The sequence below is a fragment of the Xiphophorus maculatus genome, chromosome 9 (assembly GCF_002775205.1).
Source record: "Xiphophorus maculatus strain JP 163 A chromosome 9, X_maculatus-5.0-male, whole genome shotgun sequence".
In the NCBI taxonomy this organism is placed as follows: Eukaryota; Metazoa; Chordata; class Actinopteri; order Cyprinodontiformes; family Poeciliidae; genus Xiphophorus; species Xiphophorus maculatus.
In genome coordinates this window covers 17,748,880-17,766,481 of record NC_036451.1, presented here as the reverse complement: position 1 = coordinate 17,766,481, position 17,602 = coordinate 17,748,880, and the positions used below count along the sequence as shown (strand labels likewise).

The window sequence follows — 17,602 nt, the reverse complement described above, 5'->3', positions numbered from 1 at the left end:
GCTTCCTGATTGCTTTCCAACATGACTGGCCTCGTAAAGCAAAGGGGAATTTAAACAAGTCCAGCCTCAGCATTTGGAGGGTTTCAAAATGAAGCAGACTTGAATGATGGTGTGTTTACAGCATTTTTATCTGTTGTGATTGTTGATTGTATAAGCTCGTAAATATGATGCCGATAGGGGAGCTTTCTCAGCAGCGCTCAGACTTCAGCATCAAACAATCTCTGTATTGTCCACCTTTCTTAGAGGAGGTGAGTAAAGTCTCCCACCATGTTTCAGTTCCAGTTTCCATAATGCCTTTTGCAAAACTCTTCATACATCTTGAACCTTTTAACATTTGATCACATAACAACCAGAAACTTCAACACAACTTACTGTGATTTTATGTAATGAATTGTCATGACGTTTTGTGAAGTGGAAGAAGGATTATGGTTTCCAAAATTTTTTTACAAATTCAAATCTGAAAATTGAGATGTAGATTTGTGTTCATCCCCACTTATTGTGACATTCCAATATCCCATCTAAACTGGCAAATAGAATCAGAAAAGCAGCCAAGGCAACTTTAGAGGATTTTCTGAGATCCACAGCTCAGGTGGGATAATCTGTCAACAGGACAGCTATTGGTTGTGTATTCCAAATGTGGTCTTTATGGATAAGTGACAAGAAGATCCAAATCCATTGTGATGCACTTACCAGGCGGCATCATGATCTCCATTAGGAAAAACCGAGGCTGCATAAATCTTTAGACTAGGCCAGAGGTTCATCTAATAGGCACAACGACCAAAGCTAGAACAGAATAGTGAAGGTTAAAGCACGTTAATGTTTTAGAATCGCCCGATCAACGTCCGAACCTCAAACCAATCAAGAATCAGTGGCAAAACTTGAAAACCGATGTTCACAGAAGCTCGTTCATGAGATCAAGCTAAGTTGCAAGGAAGAATTTGTGAAAAGTTAAATCTCTAAGTCCACAAAGCTGGTAGAAACTTTTCAGTTCCAGCTGAAGTAAATGGTTGTTATATAATTTTGTGACACAAGGGGCCAGCAACTCACAGTTGTTAGATTTCGTTTTCCGTAATCTTCTACGTCCACATCTTCCTTCACATTAAACCCCCCAAAAATACACTGAAGCTTATACTTCTAGCGTGACCAAATGGGAAAGATCTTAAAGAGCATGAATACATTTGAAAGGCCTGTGTAGCTGCCAGCTCTCACGGCCTCCAGCTTTCAGCCCCCACCCAGAAACTCCTCCGGCAGAGTCAGCACCTCGACGGACGGCCGACCTAGCTGCTGCAGTCAGAGCGGAGCGGATTTTTCTTTGATGAAACACAGCAGCGTCAGGCCAAGAACAGCAAGTGGCACCGCCGAGATGTAAATCAAAAACCCACCCATGTGCTAAGTCACACAGAGAGAGGTCTGCGAGAAGAGTCGCTGCTGTCTGAAAATGCATGAGTAATGCACAGTCTATAGACATGTGGTCAGCTTTGAGGCATGTTTGTCAGAATCAGAGAAGTCTCTTTCCATTTCTGAACAAAGAGTGAACATTCCCGTGATTAAGGCGAAATGATTCAAAAAAAAAAAAAACTTGGCAACTAATTCCTCTTTTCAGCAAAACGTTTGTGAAACTTCTGCGAGTGCTTCTGAAGGCAAGCTAAAAATACTTTTTTATGAAGACATATCTGAGCCAACACTGCAGTTGCTTTTTTTTTTTTTTTTAAGATTAAGCTGAGGCCCAGAGCACATTTCTGTTGGTATTCAAGAGGTATTTCGACACTAACTCAAACCAAATCATATTTCTGCTGTGTGACTATTTGGATTTATTGGCAGGATCAGAGCCAGAATGCCTTTGGTTAGCGTAAGATGCCATACTCATACCACGCTGGTCACAAAAGAATGGGGAGAACTGACCTTCCTCACACTGGAGACAGAAAACAACAGAAAGCTAAAAATGCACGGATTTGAGTCTATTTCAGGGTTTGAACAAGCAAACAAACTGCTATAACCGCCCATAAATCTCTCTCTCTTTGTCCAAGTCCAACTACTGTTAGCTGAGGCAACACTCTTCCCTTCCCTCTGACACACATTTCATGTTTCCATTCGCATCGTGTCCATCTCCGGCAGAGTCTGATTGAGATGATTCAGCCAAAACAGATGCCAGACCATCGGTGTTCTCCGTCTCTCCCTCTTTGGTGAATGTGACTCAGGAATCACTTCAATTCCATTACCAAGCATTCCCCCATAGTAACTCAAGCTGACATGAGTTTACAGGAATACCGCTGCAGAATCATCACCAGGCAATGCGCTTTGTGAATCAATGGAACATGCTGCAAACATTACACCCTGCAAGAGCCCTTCCCAGGCAGCGGGGCTCACATTTGCCCATAATTCACTGCTGAGCTCATGCAGCACGCAAAGCCGTGGGCCGAGGCTCTTCAGCTCTTGGGAATGTAGTGACGGGTGCGAAAACTCGGGGAAAGAATGCTACCATCATGGTTCTAATTTGAGAAAAACAGACACGTCCATGTTCAAAATTTTCACACGACTTCGGCGGATAAACCATAAAGAACTGATTTGTAGCTGTCAGTTTTAGTTTGAATATTCCCTTTCATGTAGGTGCTAAATGTCTTGTGATAGCAGTAGATAGTTTACTTTAAAAAAAAAGCAAAAAAGAAAAGCAACTCAGCAAAAGTGTTTTCTGTTTAAAGGTTTTTTTATTTGTTTGTTTGTTTTTGGTTTTTTTGCAGAAACCAGATTTACTTTCTTCAACTGCTTTTTAGCCTCCACTGTATCTGCCAGGGTAAAAACAGATAACAATAATTAGAAATTTATCCTAGAAAAATCCTTCTAGGATAAAGCTCAGGATGGAGCTTTCTGGAGGGACGGTTCTGGACAGTTCCTTGAACTTGTAAGCTTGAACCTATATGCTATATTTCAGTCAATACAGTTTAAACAACTCCACAGTTCACATTTTCTATTAACTTAAATGCAATACCTATTAAATCACTGATTTCTGTGTGTGGAGGATAGAATAATGCCTTCCTCCCATCCCCCACCCGATGATGCACACTCGCAGTCAGCTGCTTGACAAAGGGCTACTTTTGCTCAAAGAAAAGACAAATAAGAGCTTTTCTGATCATTATAAACGCACAGTCATATTGTGGAAAAAATAAGGAATACCATCCATCAATATTATCAAAATAACATTATTCTAAAAACTACAGTAGGTGAGCTTTGATTGCCATATAATATTGTAACAGCTAATAATAACACCTTCGTTTGAGCTTACAAAACAGGAAAAACTGAGGGTTCAGGCACTCAGGGGCCATGGGATAAAAGATAAAGGACCAAGGTAACATAACAGGCACAAACCTAAAATGACCCAGAGCTACAATGAAAGTGCCAATCTTTGTCACCGATCTTCCTTAACAGTAATAATGATGCACTTTTTGGCACCAAATAACCAGCTGTCATTATTGAGAGATACATTCACTTTGTCAACCACATAAAGATATTTATAGGATAGATAGGACAACATGTAGCAATGCTCTGAAAATACAAAATGCAAATTTGAGTAAAAGTTCTACAATGAGTTGCACAAAAGCATTGCATTTATGCATTTATGGCATAAATTACATTAAAGTAACTTAAATGTGAGCTTTCTTAACACAGCAAACCTAAGTAATAATTTTTATGCTGTAGCTGCTCCACTACTATTAGGAAACCTCTGATGGTTTATTTTGGCACAGTTAACTTTCCGTACATTTTCTTCTTTTTTTTTTATTTGAGACTTGTACATTTCTGAGAAAGACTTTACTCCAGTTTTTGCTGCCATAGTTAAATTGCTGAGCAGACATATCAGATTCAGTAGTTAGCCTGTATTATGCTGACTTTTCTACTCCACACAAGCTTGTGCTCAAACAAAAGCTGGAGAGAAATACAATGATCGACCCACCAATTTTAGATGTAACAGCTCTTTGTGCTGCAACCTGAACTATTCTTGCTACACATAACTATACATATTTTCAGATCCCTCAAAATTTATGCATTCTGCAAAATCTTATATAACTAAACATTTACTGAGAATAGCTGAAAACAACTTTAAGACTCAAATCCATTGCAATACATGGAAAATAAAACCCAGTTAACAAACTAAACATTTCCTGAAATTACATGTATATAAACTTTCTATGTGACACGAAACTAAATATTTACACACAGGAATGTTTTAAAGCAGAAGAAGGCATTAGGATAAATGTTCAGTTAGACAAAGCTGTCATATATTGCTGATTTTGTTTGCTAGTTTTAAACACAATGAAGTCTGAATTCTAGAAAAAGTCAAGACTAATAAAACTACAACAATTACTGTATGTAGTGTTGTTTTATTTCCCACTACACAAAAAACTGTTTTTTTCTGCTTAGAAAAAAAAAACGGCACTGTTTGATTAGAATAGCTGACACAATTACAGGCGTTTAATGGTATTCTGCTTTCCAAAATGTTGCACACTCGCAGCCAAAAGCTATTCACAAGCTACTGGAAAGCTGTCATTAGGAACTTGACAGTGCAAAGGCTCAAAGCGGAGCGGTAATGGCTGGTTGTTTCTCATAACAGAGTATCGCCCTGCAGCCTGACATCGACAAATCCTGCTGGAAACTATGTCAGTTTTGAGGAATTCTTTACATTTTGGCCAATGCCACTTCACCACAAAAACACATGCAAGTGTAGTATGAAGGTATAAGTCGTTTTTGATAGTTGGGACAACTCCAATTAGAAGTTGGATTCTCGCACTAAGTGGTGCAACATGTAGACTCCAGAAATATGTCACACAATGATGCATGTAAATAAACAACAAAAGAGCCAATAACGATTAAGTCTTAAACACTCTAATGAGAGGGAGGGAGTGTGTAACAAACATTTTCCTCAAAAACGCTCCAAGACTCTGCACCGTCGCTTGGTGCCAGGAGAAAATTTATTAGGTTGTCAAATAATAGAATCCATGTTTCATTCAAGCCTTCAGGCTTCAGGTGGAATATCAAATACTCACAATTGCAGGTACAGTAGGAACTAGATATTTACATATACAGTATACAAACACTCATAACTACTTTATGTCACTAACATGTTTCCTGTTTTACATCAGGATTACCAACATTATTTCCATTTCCTACATGCCAGAATTAATTGAAATTATTTTTAATTTTCTTTAATGTTCTGAAGTTCATTCATTTCCTCAGAATTTGGTAGCTCTGCTTTTTAATACTGTATGACTTGGATCAAATGTTTTGGGCTTCCTTCCTCAAGCTTCTCATGTCTCATAGTTTGCTGGACTTTTGACCCATTCCTCCTGACAGAACTGGTTTAGGGAAACGAACTGGTTTGACAGCTCGGTTCCCTACGATCCGAACTGAGTCGGATCATAGGGAACTTTGCTCACACACACAGTTTTTTGGAATTTTCTAAGCAGCCGACATAAGAACTTTGTGACGTCTAGTCCAAAACATGGACTTTGTGTTCCCCTCAATATTTGCAAATGTTGTTTCCACATGTTGCCATCTGCTTGATGAAGTGCACCAGTCGCTGCCGCAGCAAAGCCTCCACACAATATGAGGTTGTCAATGACATACCTTACAGTTGAGCTGGTTTACAAGCTTCACCTTTTTCTTCCAAATGCAACAATCATCATTATGGGCAAATACTTCCCATTTTTGCTCTCTTTAACCACAGGAGAAAAAATATGAAGGTTGTTTCCATGTTTGCATTTGTATACTCTAGTCTGGCTTTCATGCGGCTTTTGGAGTAAAACATGATTATATCTTTGGAAAGCAAAATCTCCCTTAACAACATGACAACTGCACATTCCCGTGGTGTTTATAGATACCTAGAATCGCTTGAACAGATGAGCGCCACATCACAAGACACCTGAAAATTAAAGCCAACCACGAAGGAGTCTTTTCACAGTCATTCACAGGCCATTGTAAATGTGGAGACAAAAGTTTGGCATCATTAAAAAAATATATGTCTAAACGTCTGACCTTGTAGCCTTTATCTCTGAGGATTACATGAAACACCATCACTCACATCTGAATCACTTTCATCAGTCAGTTATAGTTTACTTTTCACAATCACAGGATGCATATCAAGAGGTCAGAAATCTCCAGTCTGAGGCAAGTTCTTCCTCCACTGTCTTATCTTCATAAAAGTAAACATGAGTCTGGATTTGCTCAGAGATTCCTTTGCTTTCCCCCTTATAAATCTAAAAGTAATGATTGATAATGATGCTTAAAATCTGTGCGGTCCCCAAATGGGAGTATGTAATACGATCAGTCTGAAATGGGGCGTGATACAAAAGACTGATGAGTACTGAGATCATTTTCATAGTCAGTGCTCACCGAAAGAAACTATAAAATCAGACAAAAAAAATGACTTGAAGCTACAGAGAACAAAGTTAAAAAGGTCACGTTTAAATTTATGCAACAATAAAATCATGAGAAATTTTATGATTCTCAAACAAAACAAAAAAAGAAAGGTGATTTTTCTTTCTCTTTTTTTTTTAAATATCACACTAAAACTTCCCAGACTCAGCACAAATATACTCATCTGCTTCAGTTTTAATCCACACAGCATCATCCATAAACACATCCCCACAATTTACGGGAAGCTGGTTCAAAGGCCTTTTTCAGAAGACAATGAGGCAATTCATTCTGCTTTTCAGGACGCTGAGGGCACAACTGCGCTTCGAGAGAACTCATAAATGCCGAGGCACATTCAGAAGACATATGGTTTGTGTTTGGAGGAGAACAAACAATAATCAAATCTGTTGATCCTCTTCTTGCTGAGAGGAGGAGGGTTGCTAATATAAAACTCTGCTCAGGGTAATCATAATTTAGGGAGTGTAATTACCACCACCACCCCCAATCCTCTCACATCAACCCGCTCTTTGTCAGGATGCATGGAGAAGGCTTCCACAGAGACTTAAAGGTTTCAGTCATAGAAAGAGCTCATTTCATCTGCATGATCCTTGTTTAAAAGATTTTAATCCCCGTGTTAGGAGAATTTTTAAATATTGTCATGAGTTTATTTTAGGAGTAATACCTATCACAACTCCAACGTGCAAAGCTTTCTGTATAACGGAGGTAAGAAAGTAAAATAAAATAAATCTACTACTTCCGAGAACGTTGTTATGCCTTGTTAACACACTCAGGCTATAGCTCCACATGGCTTTAGATGTGACAGGGAGGATACTTTGATTCTGGTGATATTTACGAACAGCCAAATGAATCCCAGGGAGCTCTGTGTTTAATTATCAAGCCTAATCTAAAACTGCAAAAACACATCTGCATCACAGGATACTTTATGGGGCAATTCAGCTGCAACAATAATAAGAACGTTTCGGTAAGTTCAAATCCAATAATCAAATTTGGTCCATTTGAAATGATACAACTGCAACATAAACGCGTCTGAATTTATTTCAGTCGCCACTGCCATAAATAATCCCTTCAGCATCCCTGTAACATTTGCTGGCGCTGAATGAGCCTACCTTGGAGCGGCGGCAGAGAGAGGCACAAGCGCGCACTTTTGGCCGTCAGATGCGCCCTTTCCTCGGACTGAGCGATGAGTCGCTTCGGGCAAGCGGAGCTCATGCTGTGAGCGTCGCTGGAGTTCCTGTAGATCTGCGATCCAAAGCCTTTCCGCGCGCACATCTCCTCCGCCTTGCCGCCGAACACTGAGAACGTCAAGCCGGTGATGTCCGGGAAGGTTTGGGTCTGACAGCGGCTCACCATCCCTACCTGCGCTGAGGAGCGGTGCATCGATCAGTCGGCTTTCCCCGTGCAACCCTTGGACGCTTCTTCACATTCCCTACGGACGTATATAGCAAGAAAATAAATCACAATAATAGTTCCAAAACTCAAACACAGCCAGTCAAAAATGGTTTAGCCGAGTCAAATAAAAAACAGTAAAAGGAAAATGTGGCAATATACCTTATTCAGTCGTTTAATAAGGGTCATGATAAGTTTAAATATCATGTTAAACTGAACAGGAGAGCGTCTGAAAGCCTGATCCATAGCATCGTCTTTAGTCACTCAGCATCCCATTCTGCCGCTCTCGTTCTGCGAGATTGACAGATCGCTGCGCTGATCTGCAGGATTCAGGAGCGCCAATAAGGGCTGGGTGCGCGTTTCTGTGGGAGGATAAGATCTGGGTCGGAAGCTGTAGCAGCTGTACTAATTATGATAAGATGCATATCTTATCATATAACTTCATGCTACATTGTTAGTGGGCAGTCAAACTACTGATATTGTCTCTTTTTATTCTTCCACTTCAAGTTTATTTTTTACCCTTTTTTTTTGCCAGCGGAAAGTTCAGCCCAAACTTTACGCTAGCAAATGTTTTTACCGCCCAAATCTTCTGCTTGGAGAATAAAAAGCAGAATAACTTCGGACTTTCTTTGAAAACCTACATTTCCCAAGCAATTCTTTAAAATTAATATATCTAATTTTTCTAAACTTAGTTGGGTTCAATTCAAAAAGATCCTAAGGAAGATTGTATTAACTTATATATATGTATATATAAACTACTTAGGTTACTTTCTGTAAAATATATTCGTTAAACATACTCACTGCAGAAAAATGGCAATCGAAATAATTTTATTATGTCTCATCTTGCATCGATGAATCTCTTGAGTCTGCATTTTTCAACGAGATGTGGCTCAGCGCCGCCATCTAGTGGCGTTTCAGAGGAATAATAAACACTAAAAAGCTGAGGTTAACAAATCACCTGCAGCACAGATAACCTGCGTTTTCTGAGAGCAGCTTAACCTGCGTTATCAGATGTAAAATAAAGTACATGCACTACATGGGGGGTATTTGTGCTGCCTTCAGGTACAGTTTGAATTAGTGTTATTAATTTAGATGATTTGACATGTTATTTTAAACATGCTAAATAAATCAATCTTTTTTTTTATTAAGATTAGTGATGGGGCACTAAATGTTAATCTCTCTTGTGTTAACACATCTAACTTGCCAGAGCTTCATGTTAGTTCTAGATATTAAAAGAATAATGCCTGCATTACAGCCTTAGAAAGCAGCCATAAGATTAAAAAGCTGAAGTTCTGAATCTGAATGGTTCTGATGATTTTATCTACTTTCTTTAAGTAATCAGGCATTGATAAATCTGACCCTGTAGTTGGTACAAGACTTTGTGTGGCTATGAAAGCCCTCAAATATCCTCTGTGCAGCCTGCTATTGTAATACATTAAACTATATTTCTGTTGTTGTTTCCAAATATTGTTTGTTACTGTCGTTGTAATGTTGAGTTCATGTAAGTAGTTCAAGTTTAGTTTAGTTTAGTTTAGGTTGAACCTGTCCATTATAATAGCAGCACATTATGTATTCAGTCTAGAAAGTAAAATCGTACTAAATGGCAAGTGGGACAGATTTGGTTCTTATAGGCAGGCACTGAAGATTTCGGTAGCAAAGAGTAAAAAATATCAAAGCTTATTCAGTCAAGATTGGCAATGAAAAAGATTCTGATTCCAGGTAAAGCAATACAGCACATCTTGTACATTAGAAACATCTAACTTTAATCTATTCTGTCTAATGGATGAGGAATATTTCTTTATGCAACCTGTACTCTGAAGTCAGAATGCCTGAATTCAAAGTGCAATTTGACCACTATGTTAATAAATTATAATGATAAACTGCAGAAGTACAATTTATTATGTCTTCCTATGATTTTGTTGCATCTGATTAGATTTGTCACATGCTGGTCATTTGTATATGGATGATTTTATTGTTGGAATGAATAAAATACCCCATTTCAAGGCTTGTATTGCTTTAGCATGGTCAGGTACTACAACGGAAAACAGCAGCTGGAAGACAGATACGATGTAATTGCCAAGATTTTACCACCTCAGTGCATTTAGAGACAAACTGCTCTACAGATACCGTGCACATAATTAATACATAGTACATGATCTTGAGAAACAATCACAAATAGATTATATAATGTATTTGTGCACACTCCAAAAGGTTTTAGAGTAAATTTAGTGATGTTTTACTACAAAATTGCATTATTCACCACAGGTCAGCCCATTTCGAATCTTGTTTCTACAGTATCTAGAGGGGTTTACTGTATTAAACTATGTTAAATGAAGATTTATATAAAATTATACTCACATACCTAGACAGCAACACCTAAAAGTAACTTGTTTAACACACATTCAGATAACATTATCTTATTGGTGATACTATGGATAGTTATTGTTGTATGCTTCAAAAGTAAATTAATGGTAGGTTTTAATCTTCTTTCTTAATTTAGGATTGTTACTTTCAAATGGATCCTTGAGAGTAATTATATGCTCTCAAAGATGTGAATACTCAAAAAATAAAGCTATTTTTTGTTGTTTTTATGTAGTTTTATAGAATTTGTTTTGTTTTGTTTTTATGGGTTTATATACCAGTCATCATGTTTAATATCCTTATATTTTAGTTTTTAAAAAAAGAAAAGGAAAAAAAAACTTCAAGTGAAAACATTAGGCTTTCCGGAGATCTTTCAATGTTTTTTAGGTTCACTCGTTGCCTTTTAATAGCAAGTTTCTATTTAAACCAATTTGGTGTCCACTTTTTAGAGATTTCCCATTTCAACGTCTCGTTCAGTTTTGAGAAAAACTGAACGAGAAAAAGGAAGCAGCGGTCTACTTCACGAGATGCCACCTAAATACAGCTCGGCATTTTTTTTTTTCTTAACGCAATAAATTATAATTCAGAACATGAACATGAACATGAGTTTTATTACAGCGAAGAAAGCTGCTCTCTGTATGGCATAGATTTGGCGCGACAGATTCGGCGTTTTCTCTGTGTTACTAGAAAATACGAGCATGCAGAGAGTCCGTGAAGGCATCGGTTATAAAAGTGTGAGGTAACAGGCAGGGTTTATTATTGCAGGACGGGAGCCGAGTGTCGCACTGACAGCGGGGTTTTTATCTCCCTCCCTAAGGAAGGGACGATGTTTCTGCAAAAGTTGTTCGTCTATTTAACAGCACCCTGCATGTTCTGCTATATTATAGCTCTGAGCGTCATCCTCAATATTTTAAAAGTTCTCTCGCCAAACCTCGCCAGGAAGCTCATCCTGAAAATGGGAGAAAAGGTTACCATGACCCAGAATCCCAGGTTTACCTACGAGGATTGGGGCCTGACTTATGGATCGCTTGCATTTATTAAAGTTGCCTCTAAGACTATGTGGCTTTCACTGGGACAAGAGGCTTTTGTTGGAGGAGAAGCTCCAGACTCACCTGTGATCAGCATGGATGGGGAGAGAACCAGCATCTTCAAGTACCTCAAAGGTGCGTATTTTTGGCCCTGACATGCATGCGCCCGTGCCCGCCTTTATCCTCAGTCGCTATCATTTGTGCTGCCTCCTGTCTGCAGGCAACAGGCCGCTGGTGTTGAGTTTTGGAAGCTGCACCTGACCCCCGTTTATGTTCAAGCTTGACGAGTTCAAGCAGCTCGTCAGGGACTTCGGGGACGTGGCGGACTTTCTTGTGGTCTACGTCGCTGAGGCCCATTCAACAGGTGTGTGAAATCTAAGAAAGCACGGCCTCACGCGACATCATCCACGAGGAAGGTATTGGGGCACAGTGTTTAATTTGGCTTTAACTTTACACACATGCGCAGTTCATTCATTCTCTCGCCCCAGCCACAAGCTTCAATGTGCTGTTATGTAATCGACCAAGACAAAGTAGTGCACAAGTTCCCAGAATGTGATGAATTACAATTAAAATATAAAAAATGGGCTTTGTATGCACTCCACTTAATTCTGATACACCACGTGAAAAAATAAAAATAATAAAATAAATCACAAGTGTTTGTTCTTGTAGGGTTCTCATATTTACTAGAGGAAAACAGCTATCCAACCTACCCTGGCCTTACGTGAAAATATAATTGCTAATCTGAATGGAATTAAGCCATTTCACTTACAAAAATGAGCAAATGTTTCAAGTTTTATGTGTGCAAAGCTGTTGGAGACATCCTCCTAAAGACTTGGAGCTGTAATTGCAGTGAAAGGTGGTTCCACAAAGTTTTGATTGGGTAGGACTGGTTGCAAAGGCACAAGGTGATTTTTAGATTTTAATTTGTAAGGCAAAGGTAATTATATAGCAAATTTTCAGCAACAAGGCAACGCAAAGTGCTTACAAGGTAATACAAAGAAAGAAAATAAAAGAAAAAAAACAAATGTGTATTAATTACCTTTGACCTCACGTATATAAAGTACTAATTTTGTACTTTAAATACTTAGGAAATATTGGAGTATGCGGTTGCAATTGCAACTTTGATTGACAGATCCCTGCTTGTTTTACGTCTTTCGCCACTTTATATCCTAGCTAACATCAGAAACATTAAAGTACCAAAATTAGGTTGTAACTCCGGGAACATATTGTAAAAGCATTTATGATCCTCATTTATGTCCTGCTGCACTCTTTATGATTTAAATGAAATCACCTGTGTGTGTCTCAGATGGGTGGTCCTTTGGCAATAACTTTGACATCAGTGAGCACCGGAGCCTCGAAGAGAGGCTGTCTGCAGCACAGATCCTGCTTGAGAACGACCCTCTGTGTCCTGTGGTGGTGGATGAGATGAGTAATGTCTCAGCCATCAAGTATGCTGCCCAACCTGAGAGGCTGTACGTGCTGCAGGCTGGAAAAGTCCTTTATAAGGTGGGAGCTCTGCACATCTTGCACCAGAAATAGCTGACATGTGTGACACTTAAACAGCTGGCACGCTGGCACATGTAAACAAAAATAAAATGCAATGATCACACACAATATATGATTGAAAGTTGTGCAAGGTAAACATAAATAAAGTAGGTGGTCATTTTTATGTAAATTATCACCAAGATGCAGTGAAATACCAAGAAAAACACAAACAAGTGTGAGTTCTAATGTTTAAAATAGTTGTTGCTACAGAAGTCAGTACAGGCGCTAGAGGGTTTTCCAGGAATCTAAAATTAAATATCAACTTCCTTCTGTTGAAAATTACACGAGGGAAATATGGAGCTTAGCCAAAATATCCTGTAAGACGGGAACATTCTGTGCAGCTCCTCCTTTTGTCATGCCACTACCGAAGCTGAAGTTAAGTAGATGTGTGGCTCTCCTCGCCCTGATCACACGGCGTTGCGTGATTAGGAGCAGTGAAAACAAAACAGATGTTTATGAAGAATTCTTGGTATGCAGTAATATTGTTGATGACATCAAAACGGAAAGATCTCTTGCCAAAGACGTTTTTCGTGACGACTTGTTGCTCTGCTTCTGCCTTCAGTGAAAGTTAAAGGTTTTAGCTATGACGCAGCTGTAACGCTTTCTCTCTTTTTCTGCAGGGCAAAATGGGGCCTTGGGGCTACAATCTTCTGGAGGTGCGTTCAGTCCTGCAGAAAATGAAATAAGTTGAAACTCATCGCTCCCCCAGACTTTTCTCGGGAAAGCTGCTGTTGTTGAAAATGCTTTGTTTGACTGCAGCTGACTGGAATCTGCTAATCTGACTGTGTTTTTAACTCTTTATTGGCCCTGAATCAAAACACTGTCATCTCTATGTGAACTTGTGCCTCTATGGCATTTACCACTGAATAACGACAGCTATTATAATTCCTTTGCTCCGTTGTCGCCCCCAGGCTCTCCTGCCACTTTCATATATACGTTCTTAGCTCAACCTCAGCTTTGTGTTTCTTAGTGACGGCCGCAGATGAAACCGCTGGGATCTGTGACCAGATGAGGTGAAACACGGAAACGGTCAGCTTGGAATTTGTTTATAAAGCTTGGTAGGAGGGAGCTAGTGTCTTAAATTTAAAATATAAATTACTAGAACTGCTAATTTGTTTTCTACTTCTCGAGTCAGTGTCAGTACACCAGTATATTCTATAAAAATGAAAGATTTAAGTAAAGATTTATCCACTCATCACGCGTCTTTCGCTTAGCTGTAGTTGGGTTTCAGAGCTCAGTGGAGAAAATCCAAACATGCCTCGCTAGTGACACTGAAGATATCATGATACATTTGTAAGGACTTTGTTATAAACCAACAAAAAAGTAGTGGATAACAGAACTGGAAGGAAAGGTATACATGGTTTTCAAAACCTTTAACAACTGAAGCCTTAAAACTGTGGCATGCTTCAATTGGACTGGTTTCTGTTTCTCCTGAACAAAGCTTCTGCACAACACAGTGCTGCCACTGCCATGTTTCAGCATGGGGATGATGTTTTCAGGTTAGGTTTGTGTTGACATGTCAACCAAAAACTCCAGTATTTCTTCCTATGACTTTCTTCTTATTTTTTTGACCGTTGTAACATGAAGTCCCTTAAGATAAAACTTCTTTTTGGAGGAAAACCTGCCCAAGAGGTACACCGGTGAAAAATAAATAAAATAGAAATAATTAAAAGGTGCTGAAAAACGTTTGTTAGATTGCAGTAGCTATGACTATTATGTCAAAAGATCCTCCTACCTGAACTACAGATCTCCTCAGCTTCTCCGAAGTTACCAAGGGTTAAGCACCCCAGGCCTGAACGGTCAGTTTAGGTGGATGGCCATGTCTTGGGAGATTTGTTTTTGTGTCGTACTCATTCTGATCTCAGATGATACAGTGAACAAAGCCTGGGATATTGTTTTATAACCTCATAACAACGACTTTATCACTGACCTGCCCGCTGTGTTCCACATTCTTCAAGTTGTTCACTAATGTTCTACTGTATTAATTCCTGACAATATGGAAAAGTTCAGTGACTATACATACTTTTGCAAATTACTGTAGATCAACTGGGAAATAAACCCTGATAGAAACTAACTAAAGGTATATACTTTAATCTTGCCTCGATTATTGTGTTAGTTTCCCACAATATTGCCCGTTCGAAGAAACTAGCTGTATGGTCCTAGTCTGAGTCACCATGACTCACCTGATACCACCAGCCTACTGGAACAGAAAAAGGCTGCTGCAAATTCACAGAGGACTTATTATTTCTTCACAGAAAGGCTCTCCAGGTGCTGACTGTCTGGAGGCAATAACAATACAACAGAGTGTTTGTTATCTGATTCTATGCAGATGTGCATGTTTGAGTTGTGAAGCTCCACATTCAGGTTGTTATGCTGGTTATCGCTTAACAGACTTATCTCAGCCGATTTCTGCATTCAGCACTGTTGCTGTTATGCAACAAGCGTTTGCTTTTTACAGCATATCAAAGGGCAAATCTGTTTCGCCTGGAATCAGGGGACGAAGCACAGAAAAACACCCTTTATTACCAATATCAAAATATTAGAATGCTGATGTATTTTGCTTAATTTCCATATATTTTGTTATAAAATATGATAGTTTGTGCAAAATAAAAGGTCACATTGTTGCTTTATGTGTCTCAGCTAATTCTGTGAGGCCAATAACGCTACATTAAGATGACATTTTGTTTATAAGTCTCCCACATGGATATGACAAAAACATATTTTTATGTTCTCGCAGCTTTAACAGCACAAAACTGTGTAGCTCTAAGTTTGGTCTGAGTGTGTTTGGCTGTGGCCCAGCCAGCTCACATCCTGTGGAGGCAGGCCCACAGCAGCTCAACCCGGCTGACTTCCTTTTGTCGGGACAGGAACCAGAATACTGTCAGAACCTCCCAGCAGTTGTCCTGTTTGGATACAAACTTGAACCTTAAAATGTGAAGACCAGAAGCCTCCCTTCCCTGCTCCAAGTCCCTGCATGACATGCAGGTTCTACTTTAGTCCACCAGGGGGCAGTTTGTACGTTACATAAAATGTGCGTCTATTTTTACACCACCATCACATGCAGTGAATCCCAATCTGTCATTTTCCAACTGTATTTCATTTTTGTTGTACTTATCAGTAGCATCACTGTCTTCATTACTCTTTATATACTACACTTCAAGTTTGTATAATAAAAATCTATTCTGTTAAACTCTACTTAACTAATTTGCAAACATTGTTTTAAATAATAATTTAAAAAAATCTAAGTTGTAGTTTTGTAACATTTATTCCAGTTTAGGTATTTAGTCACAGTATAAAATACAGCCAGTGACGCATGATGTTCGCTTAACTGGACAGTTTATTCATTGCAATTTTCCACACAATTAATTAGTTTTATTTAGAATTAGTTGTTTTGCCAGTACTGTGCAGTACAGGACTGACCAAATGTTCCTGAGTGTTCAGCAATTCTGAGTGGCTGCCAGGTATGCAGGTTTTAGGGAACGTCTGTATGATTTTACACAAGTTGCCCAGAAGGTGGCAGTGTAGGGACTGTCAAACGGGTCAGCACCCACACTCATAGAAGAGAGCTTTTGAGTGGCTGCCCACTGTGGAGGCCACTAAAAGGTTTGAATGTTATACACCAATGATTCCTCTTACTATTGCGATACAGTGGAATTGATGAAAACCACCATAAAGAATGTAAATTAGTTTTTACCAAGCTTTCATTGTTGCATATAGAAATAATCTACATGGTTATCTTTTTCCATTCCATGATTTTAAAAACCCTGTTCAATAAACCTGTAGGTCTAAACGTAATGTTGTGCGGCCAAACCTTTTGACTAACTGTGATGGATACAAAAACAAAGCCCACCTCTCTGCGTTTCTCACACCGAACTCTGATGAGCCCAGACCTGATGAGGAAGAACTTCCTCCGTCACAAAGGCTTCCACAGTCCAGGATTTCCTCCAGTTGCCTTTAAAGCAGACACTGAGGAAGTTCATTAAAGGTTCAGAAAAGAGCTACAACAACTCAATAGTTGATTTATATCTACTGTTAAAGCCGTCTTTACACACTAGCAGACGCATTACAAATTAGAATAACATCAAAGTTAGTTTAAGTAAATCAATCTAAAGAGAAATTCTACTATTCCTTTACACGATACTGTATGCCAAATATTTATTTCAGCTAGTTTTGACACAGCTAATAAGCAACCCCAAATTCAGTTTCTCATAATCTTAGAATTATCACATAAGACTAATGGTCATTTAAAAAAAATGATCTAAAATAGAAAAAAATTGTGGTCCTACTTGAAAATATGTTCTGCATGAAGTTTTTCCATCAGTTGGTCGTGGCTTCATGGATGAGATCAGCCTCTGGCTCTGCTGAGGTGTTCAGGAAGCCCAGGTTGTTTTATCTCAGCCTTCAGTTCATCTGATTGGTTGGTTTTGGCGTCTCTCAGCTTCCTCTTGACAATACAGGTGAGTTTGCTGGTCAGTCCATCACAGTAATGCCACAGTCATCAAAGCAAATGTTGAAACTTTTTGCTTCGACGACAATAAAAAGAAAGTATGTACCTCTGTAATGCTTGAGAGCAGTAGGAAACATTAAGTGGTTTGAAATCCTGGTAGATAACTGCGCCGACCTTGGAATTTAAAAAAAGCAAAAAACAACAGAGGACCAACACCAGAGAACGTCACGGCTCTACAAATCACTGGAAAGTGGAAACTTGCTTAAATCTTTGCCTCCCCACTCTTTCTGGGACCTTGATTTTCCAATAAATATAAAATGCCCTTTCATCTGGAAGAAAAGAACGTTTTCACAATTGAGCAAAAGTCTAACCTTTCTACTTAATCACTTTTCATGTCGTCTCAGGTTCAGTA

At 39.0% G+C, this 17,602-nt stretch overlaps 2 protein-coding genes across 3 annotated transcripts in view; one reads left to right on the top strand and one right to left on the bottom strand.

The window, feature by feature from the left end:
* The window catches only part of glis1 (GLIS family zinc finger 1), an 88,281-nt gene extending 80,176 nt beyond the window's left edge, over positions 1-8,105 (bottom strand). For both annotated transcript variants that reach the window (XM_023340003.1, XM_005795738.2), the window contains exons 1-2: positions 7,972-8,105; positions 7,530-7,849 (exon numbers count right to left, since the gene is read on the bottom strand). In XM_023340003.1, the coding sequence (XP_023195771.1) occupies positions 7,530-7,800 (271 nt within the window). In that variant the 5' untranslated portion in view covers positions 7,801-7,849; positions 7,972-8,105. The remainder of the gene's footprint in view (positions 1-7,529; positions 7,850-7,971) is intronic.
* A 2,817-nt stretch (positions 8,106-10,922) lies between these two features.
* dio1 (iodothyronine deiodinase 1) lies at positions 10,923-15,933 on the top strand. The gene is made up of 4 exons (XM_005795629.2): positions 10,923-11,333; positions 11,419-11,562; positions 12,505-12,704; positions 13,364-15,933. Exons 1-4 carry the CDS (start codon positions 10,997-10,999, stop codon positions 13,427-13,429), a joined length of 747 nt encoding a protein of 248 aa, XP_005795686.2. The 5' UTR covers positions 10,923-10,996; the 3' UTR covers positions 13,430-15,933.
* Positions 15,934-17,602: the final 1,669 nt, after the last annotated feature.